Here is a 19,812-nt window from a genome sequence, read left to right as displayed (position 1 = left end):
TAACTGTACATTATGCAAGGGACATTCTCATCTCAACAAGGAGTTATCATAATGATAAATAGATACAGGAAATTCAGAGGAAAGGACAAAAATAGTGCTGTGGATTCTGTTTCAGAAGGGTGTATTTGTACCAAAGTAGATTACCACTCTGTACAATATTAAAGGCATTGTCTGAAAGAGAGTATAAACAAAACTAAGGTAGAGGTCCGTGTGTCAGCAGGCTGGAAAACAACCTAGTGGCTACAAGAGAGGAATCACTGTTGCTGAGGTCTGTAACACAGACAGAAGGACCAGCAAAAGATGTGCTTGTTGGATGTTCAGTAGAGGACATGCTGAATAGGCAGTTGTAGAATGGAGGGTGAGTGACAACCTCTATCCTGCCATGAAAATGTGCACGAAGTCTGTAGAGCTGACTGCTAAAGACAGGAACAATGAAAACTCAGCAGGCAAGATGGTACTGTCCTTTTAAGTGCCAGAATCACAGGATCATCCTTTGTTGCGTAATCGGGTCCTTTAGTAGGGGCAGTACTGCTTGACGTGGTGTGCTTCTGCTCAGCCTCCCCAACTAGGGATCTTCTGGTCTTCAACCTCACCTGGCTGTCATTTTTGCGGTCTCTATTGTGTGCACACGCGCATAGCCAGGCAGGTGAGCATTTGCTTTGCCAGGCGAAGTGGTGGAGTGGTGGTCCTCAAGTCGAGCTATTACCATCTCCAACAACAGGATACCTTCCTGTTTGGTCAGGCCTTCTGGAATACATCATTGAATGTGGTAATGATGCATTCAGAGCATCACACTTCACACGCTGCAGGGACACTAAGATCTCCTAAATCTTACTCTCTGTCTTCAGTCATAATGGTCATCCTAGAGTTCATAGCATCAGACTTCACACGCTGCAGGGACACTAAGATCTCCTAAACCTATACTCTCCGTCTTCAGTCATAATGGTCATCCTAGAGTTGTAGCTGCAGTTTCAGTTCAGCTCCTTAAATGTTCCCATCTTCTAGGCAATGTCTTCCTCAAGACACTTCCGACACCCCTCCTAGGCAGTCGTTCAATTCCTCCCTTCAGGAGTCTGGATCTAACCAGCTTCTTTTGGCAGGGTGCAGAACTCCTTAGGTTTCTAATGCCAACCCTGGCAAAGGAGAGTTGGCATGTAGTATAAAAAGGAATCATAAAATAATAGTAAAATAACACATCAGATAACATTTTACTTTTTGAATTGTCAACACTGAAGTAAAAATACAATTCACAACATAAGAATATAACCATAATAGATGTTTATTTATTAAAAAAATAAAAATATGTAACTCATTAGTGAATTTTAAAAAACAATTGTAAGGAAATGCCTCCTTGGCATGGTTATCCCCTGACTTTTTGTCTTTGCTGATGCTACCTTTTGCTTTGAAAGTGTGCTGAGGCCTGCTAACCAGGCCCCAGCACCAGTGTTCCTTCCCTAACCTGTACTTTTGTTTCCACTATTGGCACACCCTGACATCCAGGTAAGTCCCTTGTAACTGGCACCCCTGGTACCAAGGGCCCTGATGCCAGGGAAGGTCTCTAAGGGCTGCAGCATATCTTATGCCACCCTGGGGACCCCTCACTCAGCACATACACACTGCTTGCCAGCTTGTGTGTGCTGGTAAGGACAAAACGAGTAAGTCGACATGGCACTCCCCTCAGGGTGCCATGCCAACCTCACACTGCCTATGCAGTATAGATAAGTCACCCCTCTAGCAGGTCTTACAGCCCTAAGGCAGGGTGCACTATACCATAGGTGAGGGCACGCGTGCATGAGCACTGTGCCCCTACAGTGTCTAGGCAAAACCTTAGACATTGTAAGTGCAGGGTAGCCATAAGAGTATATGGTCTGGGAGCCTGTCATGCACGAACTCCACAGCACCATAATGGCTACACTGAAAACTGTGAAGTTTGATATCAAACTTCTCAGCACAATAAATGCACACTGATGCCAGTGTACATTTTATTGTAACATACACCCCAGAGGGCACCTTAGAGGTGCCCCCTGAAACCTTAACCAACTACCCGTGTAGGCTGACTGGTTTTAGCAGCCTGCCACACTCGAGACATGTTGCTGGCCACATGGGGAGAGTGCCTTTGTCACTCTGTGGCTAGTAACAAAGCCTGTATTGGGTGGAGATGCTTATCACCTCCCCCTTGCAGGAACTGTAACACCTGGTGGTGAGCCTCAAAGGCTCACCCCCTTTGTTACAGCAACCCAGGGCATTCCAGCTAGTGGAGTTGCCCGCCCCCTCCGGCCACGGCCCCACTTTTGGCGGCAAGGCCGGAGGAGATAATGAGAAAAACAAGGAGGAGTCACTGGCCCCTAAGGCAACCTGAGCTGAGGTGACTCTGACTTTTAGAAATCCTCCATCTTGCAGATGGAGGATTCCCCCAATAGGGATAGGAATGTGACCCCCTCCCCTTGGGAGGAGGCACAAAGAGGGTGTAGCCACCCTCAGGGCTAGTAGCCATTGGCTACTGCCCTCCCTGACCTAAACACACCCCTAAATTCTGTATTTAGGGGCTCCCCTGAAACTAGGAACTCAGATTCCTGCAACCTAAGAAGAAGAGGACTGCTAAGCTGAAAAACCCTGCAGAGAAGACGGAGACACCAACTGCTTTGGCCCCAGCTCTACCGGCCTGTCTCCCCACTTCTAAAGACACTGCTCCAGTGACGCTTTCCCCAGGGACCAGCGACCTCTGAATCCTCAGAGGACTGCCCTGCTCTAGAAGGACCAAGAACTCCCGAGGACAGCGGCCCTGTTCACGAAAGACTGCAACTTTGAAACAAAGCAGCAACTTTGAAACAACTTGCGTTTCCCGCCGGAAGCGTGAGACTTGTTACTCTGCACCCGACGCCCCCGGTTCGACTTGTGGAGAAACAACACTTCAGGGAGGACTCCCCTGCGACTGCGAGACCGTGAGTAGCCAGAGTTGCCCCCCCCGAGCCCCCACAGCGACGCCTGCAGAGGGAATCCCGAGGCTCCCCCTGACCGCGACTGCCTGACTCCCAGATCCCGACGCCTGGTAGAGACTCTGCACCCGCAGCCCCCAGGACCTGAAAGATCGGAACTCCAGTGCAGGAGTGACCCCCAGGAGGCCCTCTCCCTTGCCCAGGTGGTGGCTACCCCGAGGAGCCCCCCCTTGCCTGCCTGCATCACTGAAGAGACCCCTTGGTCTCCCATTGATTTCAATTACAAACCCGACGCTTGTTTGCACACTGCACCCGGCCGCCCCCGTGCCGCTGAGGGTGTACCTTCTGTGTGGACTGGTGTCCCCCCCGGTGCCCTACAAAACCCCCCCCTGGTCTGCCCTCCGAAGACACGGGTACTTACCTGCTGGCAGACTGGAACCGGGGCACCCCCTTCTCCATTGAAGCCTATGCGTTTTGGGCACCACTTTGACCTCGGCACCTGACCGGCCCTGAGCTGTTGGTGTGGTAACTTTGGGGTTGCTCTGAACCCCCAACGGTGAGCTACCTTGGACCCAAACTTGAACCCCATAGGTGGTTTACTTACCTGCAAGAACTAACAAACTCTTATTCCCCCTAGGAACTGTGAAAATGTCACTGTCTAGTTTTAAAATAGCTATACGTGATTTATTTGAAACGTGTATATGCTATTTTGATTATTCAAAGTTCCTAAAGTACCTACCTGCAATACCTTTCATTTGAAGTATTACATGTAAAATTTGAACCTGTGGTGAAATAAACTAAGAAAATATATTTTTCTATACAAAAACCTATTGGCCTGGAATTGTCTCTGAGTGTGTGTTCCTCATTTATTGCCTGTGTGTGTACAACAAATGCTTAACACTACTCCTTTGATAAGCCTACTGCTCGACCACACTACCACAAAATAGAGCATTAGTATTATCTCTTTTTGCCACTATCTTACCTCTGAGGGGAACCCTTGCACTCTATTCATACTATTCCTTACTTTGAAATAGTGCATACAGAGCCAACTTCCTACAACAATCATGACTCCCAAGTAGATTTTTTTACCTTTGTGAATTTTGCCCTGAAGTAAGCCAGGAGCCAGTCCAAGAGTACTACTGAAATTCGAGAGGAAGCTAAAAGTACACTAGACTTAGTCACTCATAGCAAAACAATGTGGAAATTAGGCCCCATACTTGATGTATTGGCATCTTTTATCACTAGCATCATCCCATGTCTAATGGCATGCCCAGGCCTGCCGTCCACTCAACGCCTTTCTGGACAAACTGTCCCTTGAATCATAATAACTAATGAGGTGAACTATCAATTACATAACATAAGTGTTAGCATCCTGTGGAGTATGACTCATGAATTGTTGCACACTCATGTTACTTCCATGGTCTCTAGAGACTTCTTTTTACTCTGCCAAAGGGAGCATAAGATAACGATGCTGTGTCTTAGACTATTTGAGGCTGTAACACTGTTATGAAATACGAAAACAGAAACCTAATTTACCTAGAAGGAAAATATTCTGCTAATCTGTTTCTGTGCTTCTCCCTTCCTTACAACAACTACAATGAGAGAAACAGTATTGATTGCTTCACCTGTGTTAATCTCTGTCCCCCAGGGTCGAGTGGAAGAACATTATGTGGCTACGGTTGAGAAGAATGCAAACATTTCTTTGGAAAGATGCCGGTCTCTGCTTAAGGACCTCTCCACCAACCTTGAGAAGAATGTGACCAGTGGTGTTTATTCCAGGGCTGGTGGGCACAATGCATATGTTTGTGACAGAGACAAAGTTGTGAAACAGTTCAAGGAAACCCCAAACAAAGGTGTAAAGGTGAGATGAGTCATTGTTCATGTATAAGGTATGAGAGTGGCCTACCATAGTAGCAGGTACTGACATGAGAGCTGAGTATTATGTTCTACAGCAGTGGGCGAGCTTGAATGACCTCGAATCTGCTCTAGAAAGGCACCTGTAGAAGGCTGGCCTGGCTTGTAGTGGGTACCAATGGTACTTACACCTTATGCCAGGTCCAGGTATCCCTTATTAGTATAGGGTAGTAGTGTTCTAGCAGCTTAGGCTGATGTAGGTAGCTATAGCAGAGCAGCCAAGACTGAACTAGGAGACATGCAAAGCTCATGCAATACCACTTATATAGGCAGTATATCATAAGAAAGACAATACTCATAGTTACTAAAGATAAAGGTACTTTATTTTACTGACAATGTGCCAAAAATATCTCATAGGAATACTCCCTTAGGAGGCAAGTAACATACACAAAATATACACAACTAACCAAATCAGGTAAGTAAAACAGTCAGAAAATAGTGCAAACACAGTAAAACACAATAGGATGCAATAGGCCTAGGGGCAACACAAACCATATACTAAGAAAGTGAAATGCGAACCACGAATCCACCCCTAGGCAAGTGCAGTGTGTAGAGGGTCGCTGGGAGTGTGGGAAAACACTAAGGGTGTAAAGGAGACCCCACCCTAAGACCCTGGAAAGTAGGAGTAAAGTACTACTATTTCCCCAGAAACACACTAATGTTGTGATAAAGGATTTTGTAAGAACCACAATAGACTGCAAAGCACTTAAGACGGATTCCTGGACCAGAAGACCTGCAAAGGAAGGGGACCAAGTCCAAGAGCTGCTAAAGTGTCCGGGGGGGCAGGAGCCCACTAAACCCCGGATGAAGGTGCAAAATGGCTGCCTCCGGTTGGAAGAAGCTGCAGGTTTTGCAACAACAAAAGGAGGTAGGGCGTTCTTCTTTGTGCAGAAGATGTCCCACAGCGTGCTGGAGAATGCGGAGTTGTTTCCTTGGTAAAATACTGCAAATAAGCCTTGCTACCTGCAAGAGTGGTGGTTGGAGAAAAAGGGTGCTACCCGGGCCGAGGAAGGACCAGGATGTCGCAACTTGGGAGAGGAGACAGAGGAGGGCCCTCTGAAACGTAGAGAGCCCATGGACAGGAAGGAAGCACCCACAGAAGTCCTTGAACATGGGTTCAAGAAGACTGAACACAGCAGTCATCTCAACACTGCAAAGAGAGATCCCAAGACAGGGAGGTCAACTCAGGGAGCTGAGCATCGCAGGATGGAGTGCTGGGGACTTAGGCTCAGCTGTGCATGCAGGATTTCCTGGAAACGTACACAAAAGCCCTTGTAGCTGCAGATCACACGGTGCACAGGATTACTGTCTGGGGAGGGGAGGCAAGGACTTACCTCCTCCAAATTCGGACATTTGGACCTCTGGATAGTCTGGGTCCACCACCTGTGTTCCAGGGGTCATGCTCGTCAGGATAAGAGGGGACCCAGAGTACCAGTGAAGCTGAAGTTTGGTGCCTGCTAAGCAAAGGGGAAGATTCTGTCGACCCACAGGAGATTTGTTTGTGGCTTCCAGTGCAGGGTGAGGGCAGACAGCCCCCAGAGCATGCACCACCAGGAAACAGTCGAGAAAGCCAGCAGGATAAGATGCTACAATGTCGCTGGTAGTCTTCTGGCTACTTTGGAGCAGACAGTGGTCGATCCTTGGTAGAAGTTGAAGAAAGAAGTGCAGAGGAACCCTGATGAATTCTTGCAAGTCGTAATCTGAGGAAAAGCCAACTGGAGAGACCATAAATAGCCCTCAGAGGAGGATTGGCTACATAGTCAGGTATGCACCTATCAGGAGGGGTCTCTCACATCACCTGCTGGCACTGGCCACTCACAGGCCTCCAGAGTGGCCAACACCTCTGGAAACAAGATGGCAGAGGTCTGAGACACACTGGAGGAGCTCTGGGAACCACTCCTGGGGTGGTGATGGACAGGGGAGTGGTCACTCCCCTTTCCTTTGTCCAGTTTCACACCAGAGCAGGGGCTGAGGGTTCCCTGAACCGATGTAGACTGGCTTATGCAAGGAGGGCACCATCTGTGCCCTTCAAAGTAATTACAGAGGCTGGGAGAGGCTACCCCTCCCCAGCCGTTAACACCTATTTCCAAAGGGAGAGGGTGTAACACCTTCTCTCAGAGGAAATTCAGCAACTGTAGCTGCAGAGAAAACCCAAGAGAGCTGGTTTGGCAATACTGAGGGTTCATAGTTGAGCCCCCAGGATGCATGGATTTGGCTCCCCAATACCAGATTTGGAATGGGGGGACAGTTACCATTGTGAAGCTACATATAGGTATTGACCTATATGTAGTGCACATGTAATGGTGTCCCCGCACTCACAAAGTCCGGGGAAATGGCCCTGAACTATGTGGGGGCACCTTTGGTAGTGCAAGGGTGCCCTCACACTTAGTAACTTTGCACCTAACCTTCAGCAAGTGAAGGTTAGACATAGACGTAACTTATAATTTAGTTAAGGGCAATGAAAATGGCTGTGAAATAATGTGTGCGTTATTTCACTCAGGCTGCAATGGCAGTCCTGTGTAAAGGTTTGTCTGAGCTCCCTATGGGTGGCAAAAGAAATGCTGCAGCCCATGTTGATCTCCTGGAACCCCAATGCCCTGGGTACTTAGGTACCATATACTAGGGACTTATAAGGGGAGTCCAGTATGCCAATTGGAATTGGTAAATGTAGTAATTAGCCTATAGTGACAACTTTAAAGGCAGGGAGAGCATGAGCACTGCGATTCTGATCAGCAGAGCCTCAGTGACACAGTTAGGCACTGCACAGGCATACACATTTAGGCCACAAACTATGAGCTCTGGGGTCCTGGCTAGCAGGATCCCAGTGAGACAGGCAAAAACATACTGACCTACATGTAAAATTGGTAGTAACATGCAAAGAAAGATGGTACTTTCCTACAGCACTAAATACAAAGAGGATCATTATGAGTTTGGCAGATGTTTTCTAACGTACGCTGAACTTCCGACGGGAAGGTTGCAGCCACATAGGCTACCTCCCCGGCATTGAAAGTTTCCCTCAAGGCTAGCGAAAACTTCAGTTTCCGCCCGTCCACCAGCCTAGCGGTGTGAGCGCACCTGGCCTTATTTGGTCTTTTGTAATTTATTTATAATGGGACGCGTTAGAGGTTCAATAGACCTTTTGACTGTGCTTAGAGTGATTCCACCATTGATCATAACCTAAATTAGCAATATAACAACATAATCAATAAAACAGCATCAATCTTTAGGAGTCAATAAGCTTTACGCACCATGACCCATGCGGCCATGAATAACCACACCTTTTAGTAAAATTAGAAAGTTTATTTCCCTATATTAACAATACTAATATCAAGTAAAATAATCTCAAAAACAAATGGTAACATACATGTGTTACTATAGATAGGTATGTGTGTTTATATAAGTATATATTTTTATATAGTATTAAATATTTCTGAGATTTATAACTAATGTTATATTAATGGTATATATCAAAATATTTAAGATTTACTACTTTAAACAATAGTTTTTTCCATATTGCATTTTTTGCGATTGTTGTGGTGTATTAAGCAAAAGCACCGCCCACATTCAATTGACCCTTCTATTATGGAGGGAGTGCAATCTTGCTGACCTTTTTCTTGCAAAGAATATTGCACTTTATAAGGTTGAGGAGAACAGATATATGTTTTAGCTGAATGCATTTGGTATTATTGTAGGAGCTGCTTCTGATTTGTCCTCTTTAAAGAATATTATATTTTATCTGGACAAGGAGATCAGAATTATCAATTACTTTTTCACAGCTTGTAGCACTTTAGTCATATGAGAAGTACTGAAAACAGAATATTCTTATTTGATTTGAGGATTATTTGCGCTATAAATTGTCATATCAGCTCTTCAAATTGTGCTTTTTCTATGGACTGTATTTTATTATGTTTTAAAAAAATATACATTTGCTACTATTGTTTTATTTGCACTTTTATGGCATTATGCGGAAATAAAGATAATTGAGCTGAAAATTATACGTCGCAACATCTTGTAAAACATTTTTTTATGAACCATTTTGGAATGTTTTATAACCCATGACTGGTGGTGCACTGGGTGTGTTTACATGGTTTTTCTGTGCAGTCTCCATATTATTTCTTATGTAGACTAGATTCAGGGAAGATTGATCTCCGGGCACTCATTCACTGTCATGTCTGGGTTTGTCCACAGGCTCAATTTGTCCTAGAAGAATTTCTGGCAAGTAAGAAAGGGGAAGCTGAAACCATACTGCAAGCAGATACAAACTTGACTGCAGCAGACAAAAGAGTTGCAGGTAAGTTGTTGAAATAAATATAAAGATAACTTATTTCTGCCCTTTTAGCTAGAATGATAGATTTCCAGGAGAAGAGATCTGGTAAATTGTGCCTCAAGGCTAATTAAAAAAAGCAGCTTATGTTAGGCATTCTGGAGACTGTAGTTTATATTATATTATCAGCAAATCAAACACAATGCTATCATTATAAAACATGTACCATCATGGTATATTGTACAATATGTGCATTTAAAAGAAGTTATGTTTTAATTAATGTGTTCATTTCTTGCCTCAGCTTCCTAACTACTGATTACTGCTTAGCTCAAAAAGCTATCCCTCTATTCAATGCACCATAAAAGCTACAATCAACATTTAGCAAGCATCCAAACCATCCATAGTATGACCATCAATATATGCCTTTATCCTCATCGTTCCCTCTCCTCCTTACTCCATATGTCTTAGGGACACTGAAAATATGCCTTCTGTCAGACTGGATGAAGGCACATCCTTCAATATCTCCTCCTCTCTCCACCTCCTTCTCTAATTATGACACTAACTATATTGGCCTCTCCCTGGCTACTCCTACGATGAGTGCCCAGTCTTCCTATCCACTTCCTTCCTTTCCATCCACCTACTTCCTTGAGGACTGCACCCTATTGTTTAACCTTTTTTCCTGTTACAGTCCCACCACCCTTCATTTTAACCTTTCTCCCATCCACTTCCACACCATGGCTTCTCACATGCTCCTCGACTTATCAACAAAAATCCTAATGCTATCATCCAAGAAATGTACATCCTGGAATCCATTGTGTACCCTTTTCCCCCCCTGCTCCCATCTTTCTTTAGATCCTTTACCTTGTCTCCAGCCTTTGAGCCCCTGTTCCTGATGGACCTCCCACTGGCCAGCCCTCCTCCCCTTACTTATCAGTCTGCACCTCCTCCTTCAACTCCAGATCATCACTCTCACTGAATTCCCATAATTGATTGCCTTACTAAATTGCATCTCCTCTTCCGAAGATCCTGACCTGAAACCCTCATTATCATCTATAATTTTCACAAGACGCCCAATTCCAAATGTTCTATATTGAGTATTCTTTAACTGTAGGTCTCCAACCTATTGGATGTGCGTCCCATTTCAAAAAAGAACAAACACACATACAGGTTTGCCAGTCTGGCTCTAGTCTTGGTACAACAGCGGATTGCTATGCCCTGTAAATTCTCAGCTGCCAGTCACTGCCCCTTTGAGCAGTGATGTATTAAAATGGTCTCTAGCAGATATTGCAGCTAAATCAGGTAGCACAAATTAAAAGAAATCAGATAATCACCCACTGTGATAGGTGAATTGGCAGGCTTAGATATGTTCCAGGTAACACAGGAACAGATTTAGTAAACATGGGCACTCGAAAGAGGGCTGTGGGTAACACATGCACATCAAAATAGGGACAGATGAAATCCCCCCCTCCACTTGGATTCACAGCAATAGCAGATTTGCAAATGTTGCTCCATCACACTGAGAATGAAATGATTGAGATACTTGGATTTACCTGTCAGTTTAGTCAAAGTTTACTATTGTTAATGTTTATTATGCTGCTGAAAACACAGTTACATCCTCCTCTGTTATACTGTAGATGCCTGGTCCCAGTGAGATGGACTGCAACAAAAAGTACAAATTATTTAAAATTCGATCGGACTGTTGTGGGCAGTACACCATGCAATATATATGTTAGGGCATGAGGCAAGGGGATGACACTAAATAAATGAGTCGGGTAGAATGACTGCAATGGTGTATTGTACATGTTATGTATAAAACCAATAAAGAGAAATAACAAAAACTGTAGATTTACATTTGCCAGTTGTCATAACATCTATTCCACCATCATTGACTTTGAGCTTAATATTTTTTTTCTAATTCAAACCTGGCTTAATCAATCATATTTGCATCCTATAGACCTACTTGTCCTACTAAAATACTCTGTCACACAGGATTGACAGGGGAAGATGGAGTGACATGTCATGATTCATAAACTTAATCTGTCTTGTTCACCCATTCACATGTTTGTCTTGTTTGCCGATCCCTGCAATACCACTCCCCTCTTTCAAACTTTAAATTGATCTCTCACTTGGCTTCACAAGTGAGCTAAAATTGGTTATTACTGGAAACAACCCCTGTTAACTGAACCTACTGAATTATTACCTTCCAACCTTTTGTCCCTTGACCCATCCTTCTTGGAGACATCAACATCATGTGGAACAAGACGCAATCACTTCTGAAGTGGCACAGCCTTTTCTCTCTTTGTACTGTTGGCAAAGGCTGTATTCTCATCCTTGTCATTTACAAGCATGATCATTTCCAAACCCTAGACCCAAACATTCTGGATTAGTCTCTCCTTTTCCTCGTTCCTTTCTACTTTACTGTCCCCACCACTGCCTTCTAGACTCAAATGAAGAGTGAATGCAGTAGGTGGCATGACTATTGACTTAACAGCTCCATCTCCTCTGCCCCCATGCTGCAAACCTACCTTCTGCAACACTAACCTCTCTTTGAAACATTAATCTCTTCCTCTGAATACATTTTTGACAATGTATCCCCTCTGTTAAGGAGAATGTGCCCAAATCTAAGAACTCCAAATGGTTCTCTTCTAATCTACCTCTCATGAGACACTTGGCCCAAAGAGCTGGAAGACTGTGGAGAGCCACAAGAACTCCTCTGTCACTCACCGCACTCAAATAGAAAACTACAGATCCTCAATCCCCCTCACCAGAAACTGATTGACTCAACTCCCAAGTAAACCTCACTAAGAACAGTCCCAATAAATGTTTCGACATTTTTCATTTGTGCATATTCCTCCCTATCTGGTTAAGATGATTACATATTTAACAAATTTTCTTCATTTTTTCAATAGCATGATTATCGAATTCATAGAGAAACTTGATGTTTCCAGTAGCATCGCCTCAATCAGGGACGAATTTCCTACCACCTTAGGGCCTGATTTAGATGGCAGATGGGATTACTCCGTCGCAAATGCCGTATTACAATCCCATTATATCCTATGGGAATCATATTACAGTGGATGAGATATCCATCACGTTTGTGACGAAGTAACCCGTCCACTAAACTCTAAATTAGACCCTTAATCTTAATCCTCTAAACTCTAAATTCGACCCTTAATCTTAATCTTGATGCCCCTCCCCCCCCCTCTAATGTGAAATATTATCATCAGATCACAGGTTTCCACTTTCAGGTCAAGGTCATTGAGAAATTTGTATTTTTCCACATATATATACACACAGCAGAATGACTTTTGGGTTTGTTGCAATTGGTTTTCAGGGCACGTCCTGAATCTACCACACTCATGGTGCTGGATGACATCCTCCACACATTTGACAAAGGTGACCTGTGTCTTATCATGCCCCCACTTTTGATACATTTGACCAGCTGTCAGGAACTCAGTCTCAATTTCAGAAAGAAGGACTCAAGTGCTAAAAATGTGATCTCACAGGTATATTTCTGAATTACCAGAAGTTGACTGAGAAGAGAATGGAAGCATTGAAAGACTGGGCAGTGAAAAGTCAGGAAGCTAGACTGCTACCCATTGGGAGGCTTCAGTACACTTCCAGTTTGTTAGAGGAAGAACCTCCTTTGCCTGACAATGACTCATAGTTCATTGACTATTTGCTTTTTATAGTTTATCTGCTAAGTCCAGTGTCCCTCACATTTGTTATTTTCATCCTTTTTTTGGTTCCCCTATGTATCCAGAAAATTCCTTCTGTGACTTTCCTGTTGTATTTTGGTAATTAGGTTTGGAGCATGACCATTTGTTGCTAATTTCTGGCCTGCAATACTTGGGTGCCTGGGGAGCAAGACCAGTATCCAGCTGGACATCTGCCCTTACAATTGCATATGTGCCCAGTTTCTGTGTTCAGCATGTGGGTACTACCAGCCCACTCAGCTAATTGAACGGATCCTTCTTCACCTTCCCCTGGGGGAGAGGGATTTGCTTCCTCTTCAATGGATTGGAAATGGAGGGCCAGACCACCTGTCACACTGCCATGTGCTGCAGAGCCCAAGACCTAAACATGTGATGCAGAAGCACCATGCAGGATGTGCAAAATGAAAAAGTCAAGCTTGGCCTCAACGGACTTTCGGCATGTCAAAAAGCCGACTGTTAGGATCACAGTACATCAGAGAATACATCCCCTTGACTGCCATGATCATACTCCCACAAGTGATTTTGTGGTGAGTGCTGCTGTCATCCAGCAACACCTGTGGGGATTCAGGCTCTTTGAGGAGAGAGGAGACTCATTCTTTGGAATGCAGGTTCCCCCCTCACTTGCGCCGTGACTCCCCTGCCTTAGGAGCCAGGACTTGAAACTTCATGTAAACAGCATGGCAAGAGTAACATTTCATTATACCTCTCCTCAATGTGTCAGCAAGGTGTGATCTCTTCGTCAGGTGTACATCCATCTGGTCAGCATCAGCAATGGGACAGTGAAAGGGAATGGTCCGGAGACGGGGACTCTAAACTATCTGAACCACTTACGAAGCACTAATAAGGGATCAGCATTAACACAAATTAAAAAAACACATTGAACTGCGGTGTTCCACAATCAGGACTCTTAGCAAGGGTAGAAAGAGTGGGTCGAATGGGATCAGAAAAAAATGGACCTTGACCTTCTAAGTGCAAGCAACTTAAGCTAAACTAGCATAAAATTTTGTGCGCCATCATTGGTCAGAAAATCGTACGTTCGCAATTAGTCCACTAAGAATTGGAACCTAAATCTAAGATATAATTAAACTGTTGTTCGCATGTCAATGATTGGCTCTTCTTCTTCTTTTCCCATCGTCAGGTTTGTCAGGTAACAGTTTTTGTATACATCCATACTCCAGTCAGTACATCCATTGTTAGCTCCTCAGAACATCGCTGTCTCACGCACCAGACCATACATTGTTTCAACAACTCGTACAAGACATTCTAACAAGCAATTCTCATGAGAAAGCAAAATACACCTGCTAACGGTTGGTTAACTCCATGTGAAAACAATACATGTATTAATTTATTCGGGCGTACATTTCTCACCACATCTCTTTAACAGTGCTACTTAATATGAGGCTGTGCAAAACTCGGCCCAAAACCTCGCTAACGAAGGCCTACAATTAATAAAGCAAATAATGCAAATTCATTAATACGTCACACTGCTACATTTTCTTATTGTAGGTACTTCAATTAATAATAATAAGCTTTCAATAAACACACTTCATAAATAATGACGGCCATTCAAGTGGGCACATTTTCCAAATTGCACATTATTTTCTATGTTTATTCACATTCTATGTAGCACAACAACTCTGGAACCAGCGATGACAATAGCAACCGTCCACACACCTACCTCACACTGTAGGGAAAGGCATTAGTACCCACGCACACACAACATACACAGCTGGGGCGGCCTGTGAAGGCGACACACACACGTAACCACACACCCATATGAACACACACACATGCACACCCATACTACACACACACACAGCCGTACTACATACACCACGGACAATACACATGTGCCATACACACACCAACCCGCAGACACATAGCACTGCCACTGTCTAACACAACCATACACACCACCGATTCACACAACTACCTCACAACTGCAACTACAAAAACAATTCATCCAGTGATTTCAGTACACATCCCTACTTGAAGCCACATACATACTACAACACGTAAAAACACCTAACAACCAATAAACTCAATCACACTGCCATACAACAAAGCATACGTCATACCACACTAACACCACACACAATGCATATGACATAGCCAAAACCACACACACGGACGCATACACAACAACCACACAAGGGCACACAACACCACCAATACAGATGGTAATACAAACAATACACAATTTAGCTACATACATGCATGTACCAAATACAAACATATCTTAGACATAATACACAGCAATGACAGCAGGACAAATGGCAAGGCCACACACACATGCATCCCAGGCACCACAGCTAGCACAACCAACACACACACACGTCACACACCCACAAACAAAAGCCGCCAAATACAAAACAGCCATGTGGAAAGAAAGTCAGGACAAGTATGTTACCATTGAATTTAACGACATATTGGGCCAGATGTATTAAAAAAGGAAGTAGCAAATAAATAACTATATGCAAATAGCAGGCAATTGGTCAGTCCGAAGAGCCAAAGGCACAAATGGCACCTCAGTGTGCCCCTACTTGACTCCTGACTACAATAAGACCTCTACAGGATAGGGGCATCAAGGGGGCAGGAACCCACCTCAGGGATTAGGGAGAAGGATGGAGGGGGTGGGGTCTTGGGCATTGGTCTGTGAGGGGGTCCTGGGCTTGGGAGGGGTAGACGTCTTGGCAGGGAGAGGGGCATGGGCACTAGCAGGGGGTCGGACTTGGATGTTGAAGGGCTGGACTTGAGGAGGGACACGGAGCACTTGGGGGTATCACAGGGTGGGGGAGGAGTAGGGAACAGGGAAATCTCTGAGAGGAAATGCTTCTTAGACATTCAGAAGTGGTTATGGCAAAAGGTTTTGGGAGTGGCGGGAGAGGGAGTGGTTGTAAGATGTGTTGGTGTGGATGTCATGGGTTCAACTGCGTGCGTGGAATGCATGTGGTTGCTGGGTGTCTGTTGGGTGGGTGAGTGCGGGCGTTTAGGTGTCTAGGGAGGAGTGAGGGAAGAGGTGCTGGGAGATGCCCTGCTGGATGGGTGACTGCTGGGGTGGTGTCTGTAGTATGGTGCATGTGCTGCCTGTGGAGGTGTGGGTGGTTGTGGTGGGTGCGGATGTGGTGACTGCGGGGGACGTCTGAGGGTCTGATATTGTGCTGACAGTGGATAAGATAGGACTTGTGGCTGGATCTGTGAATGATGTGATGTGATGAAGGGGTTTGGGGGAGTCAGTGCAGGGAGCAGATGTTGTTGTGTCTGCAGGAGGCTGTTGTGTGCGAGCATGCCTTTGGTAGGTCTTGTGGTACTTGTGTTTGTCAGTGGTAGCCTTGTCTGTTGAAGTGAGTGCATGCCTATGTGTATGTGTGATTTGGCTGGGTTTGGGGAGAGTGGTTTGGGATTAGGAAAGAGGTAGGTGGAGGAGGGATGGTAGACAAAGGGAGACTGGCTGCCATCAGTGAGGAGGCAAGAGCCTGAAAGGATTTCTGGAGGCCAGCCAGGGCACAGTGAATGCCCTCCAGGAACACTTTGCTCTGTTGTACTTTAGCTGCCAGTCAATCACAATGGTGGATTGACTCACAGAGATGGACCTCAGGAGGTCAGTAGCCTCCTCACTGAGGGCAGCAGGACTGACTGGGGAGGGGCAGAGGTGCCTGTGGCGAAGGAGATGCCCACCCTCCTGGATGAGCGGGCACAGGCAACTGGGTGGGGAGCTACAGGGAGGTCAGTGTCAGTCAGGGGGTGGCAGACAAAGATGATGCTCGTGTGGTCCCAGATGGGCCCGCCACCACCAGGGAGTGTCCACTTGGGGAGGATTCAGAAGAAGAGGTCTCCCCTGTGGCATTCCCTTCGCCCTCTGGCCCACTGGGTCCCTCGCTCTCGCTGGTAGCCGCTTTCGGAGACCTGTGGGCTGCAGCTTCCCCACTCACCTATGCCCTTTCTCCTTTGCCTGACGATGCTAATGCACACAAATAGAGAGAGGGAGAGAGAGAAAGAGAGAGAGAGAGCAGGGCGAATATGGGTTAACATATACCTCTCATACACACAGGTAAACATGGACATTTCATGGCTAGGCCTGTTCTACACATCTGACATCTGGCTCAAGCTCCTAGAGAAACCTGGAGTTAGATTGCTCTATATAAGTGCTACAATCATATTTTCACACCGTTTCCTCTCCTACTTCTGTGACCTTTTATATGTTAATATGTTGACCAGTGGTAGTTTTTCCAGTTCTGTTATTTTTTTCACATATAGTTTTAGTTCTTTTTGCTCAGTAGTGTATAAATCAAAGGAGTGTTTGTGCCTTTACAATGGACCATAGAAGAGTTAATCCCAACATCTAAAACAAAACTGGTCTGCTGACAGGTTATTCAGAGTAACTTCCCCTCGCTTCTCAATCTCAGTAGCAAAAAGATTACTATCAACATAGTGGAATTCAGAAAAATGCATATCAGTTTCCCTTACACTTCCATGCCTATGATATATTACACCAGACTCCCATCCCTGCTTCCGGGCTATTCTCTTATATTGATCAAAGATTCATAATGATCTCACATCACCATTCTGAAGGTTGTAATCCTTATTACTGCTAATAAAATAAAAGCTTTGAATTTTAATGCACTTGTGTATCAAGAAATCAATGACTTTTACTGTCCCTTCTTTCATGAATTACACAAGAGACGTCACATCTGCATTAGACTCAGACTTGATGCTGAAGCCTGCCAGGGTGCTCTTTCTTCATGTTGTTCCAGTGCATGCAAATGTGTGAATCATAAAGTAAACCCCACTTTCATATGTCTGGGTTGCTGCACGGTGTAAAAGCCTTTCAGAGAATACAGAGACATCCAGAATGTTTTCAAAAACTTGCCACTAACATTCCACTGTTTTGTTCAATTCATGGGCAGAGGAGGAGGCGAAAGCAGCTCTGATCGCGCAGGAGAAGAAGGCTGCAGAGGAGAGGGTATTACAGACAGAACAAATGTTGAAAGACCAGGAGCGCAGCCACAATGAGAATGTTGAAAAGCTGAAGGCCAAGATGAAAGAGGAAGCTGAAAAAGAGAGGATGGAGTCACAGAAGGCACTGGAGAGCAGGATGAAGCTCCAAGAGGATCTGATAAACAAAGGGTTTGAAGAAAAAGCCAGCCGGCTGACTAGTCAGATTGACAGTTTAAAGAAAAATCTCGAAGAGCCCCGCCCATTTCGCTTTTTTGAGACAATTGGTAAGGTCTTTTCAGACATTCTCCACATCTGATCATCTATAGATCCAAGCCTGGCAATACCTGTTACAGGAAAAATCAAAAATTGATTAAGACAGAAGTGGTTTTTTTTGCTTTGCTATCTTAACCTGCATAACTGGTTGACAACATTTCCTAAAATGCCAGTAACTTCAATACCCAGAATGTACCTGGCAATTATTCTAGACCTCCGGTGAAGACATGCTTTCCCTGTCGAGTTGAAAAAAACGTGATCATAGTATATGGCCAGCACTCTTTAATATATGTTACCTGTCCTGGGAAAATAGACATATTCATGGGATCTTTCTAGTTGCATCTATCTTTAATTAGTGTTCTTTAGATTATGTAGTTTTACTGTCTAAACGCTTACACATATCTGTTTTGAAAGGCTAGCTGATATATGATTCTGGGAGGAATAAATGCTATCAGTTATGTGATGCTTCATTTATTCAACTATTGCAATTGTTCTTGACAGAACATTGCTTTTCAGTAATCGACTTGAAACATCAATGTGTGCTAGCAGCTTTTATCCACGTAAACAAGTTGTGGGTATCTATTCTAACTCAACACTGAACACAAAGGTGCTGTGCGTAGACAAGTAACTGAAAGGCAGTAGATTTGGCCTTGTATGTTTACCCTTATGAAGCTAAGTAAACACTTAGCAAGGATTTCTCTCTTTAAAAGAATAATTGACTGTCCTAAAAATAAGACTGTTCAGCCAGGCTACTCCTAAATGCCTGGTACTGCTGACACTTGTCAATTCATGGACTAAGGATTATGCTGTAACAAAACATTTACATTTAAAAGAATATAACATCTACTGAAATTTAATTGACCTGCGTTCAAATGGATATGACATACGCTGAAATAATTATGATGTATGTTGAAATTAATAAGAGCTTTTAAAGCACGTGATATGCTTTTAAATAAAATTGAACTCTGATATGAATATGACATATGGTGAAATTAACAGGAAACATGGAAAATAATAGTATAATTACTGAAAAGAATTTGACATTTGTGTTAAAACTAATATGACTTACTCTAAAATGGATGGTATTTGCTGAAACAAATATGACATGCACTAAAAGTAATATGACACATCCTGAAATTAATATAGCATATAGGGAAATGAATACAACATAGGTTGAATGAAATTACATATTTTTAATTAGCATTCAATGTGTTAAATGAATGACATGCACTGAAATGAATAAGACACGTTGAAATGAATATAACATATATTGAAATGAATATGGATATGTTGAAATGATTGTGGCTTGTATCAAAATAAATATGAGGTTCTTTAAAATCAATTACACTCATTGAAGGTAATAGAAAATCCCGAGAGATAAATGTGCGCATAATGAAATAAATAAGGCATGTGTTGAAATAAAGAAGACCCATACCTAAATGAATGTTTGATACTTTGAAAAGAAGACATGTTTTGAAATGAAAGTGACATGTTGAGATTTACATTCCATGAGCTAAAATGAATATGGCACACACTGAAATTAATATAACATGCATTGAAAACACAATGGCCCTCATTGTAATCATGGCGGTCTTTTGACTGCTAGGGTTAATGTTAGGTATCACTGCCAACAGGCAGGCGGTGTATACCGCCACATCACCACTCATACCTCCATGGCAGTATGAACCGCCGGGCCGGAGATGTGCATTTCCGACCCAGCGGTCCACACATGACCATCAGCAGTATAATGAGCTGGGCCTAGTGCCATGGT

At 44.0% G+C, this 19,812-nt stretch overlaps 1 protein-coding gene across 1 annotated transcript in view; it reads left to right on the top strand.

Moving 5' to 3' along the window:
* The window catches only part of LOC138246633 (guanylate-binding protein 2-like), a 90,784-nt gene extending 71,306 nt beyond the window's left edge, over window positions 1-19,478 (top strand). The window contains exons 8-10 of the mRNA XM_069201344.1: window positions 4,585-4,797; window positions 9,039-9,141; window positions 17,738-19,478. Coding sequence (XP_069057445.1) covers window positions 4,585-4,797; window positions 9,039-9,141; window positions 17,738-18,084 — 663 coding nt within the window. The 3' untranslated portion in view covers window positions 18,085-19,478. The remainder of the gene's footprint in view (window positions 1-4,584; window positions 4,798-9,038; window positions 9,142-17,737) is intronic.
* Window positions 19,479-19,812: the final 334 nt, after the last annotated feature.

Source organism: Pleurodeles waltl, chromosome 7, assembly GCF_031143425.1.
Source record: "Pleurodeles waltl isolate 20211129_DDA chromosome 7, aPleWal1.hap1.20221129, whole genome shotgun sequence".
Lineage (NCBI taxonomy): Eukaryota > Metazoa > Chordata > Amphibia > Caudata > Salamandridae > Pleurodeles > Pleurodeles waltl.
Note: the sequence above shows the minus strand (reverse complement) of the source record. Positions and strands in the feature narration are given on the sequence as shown.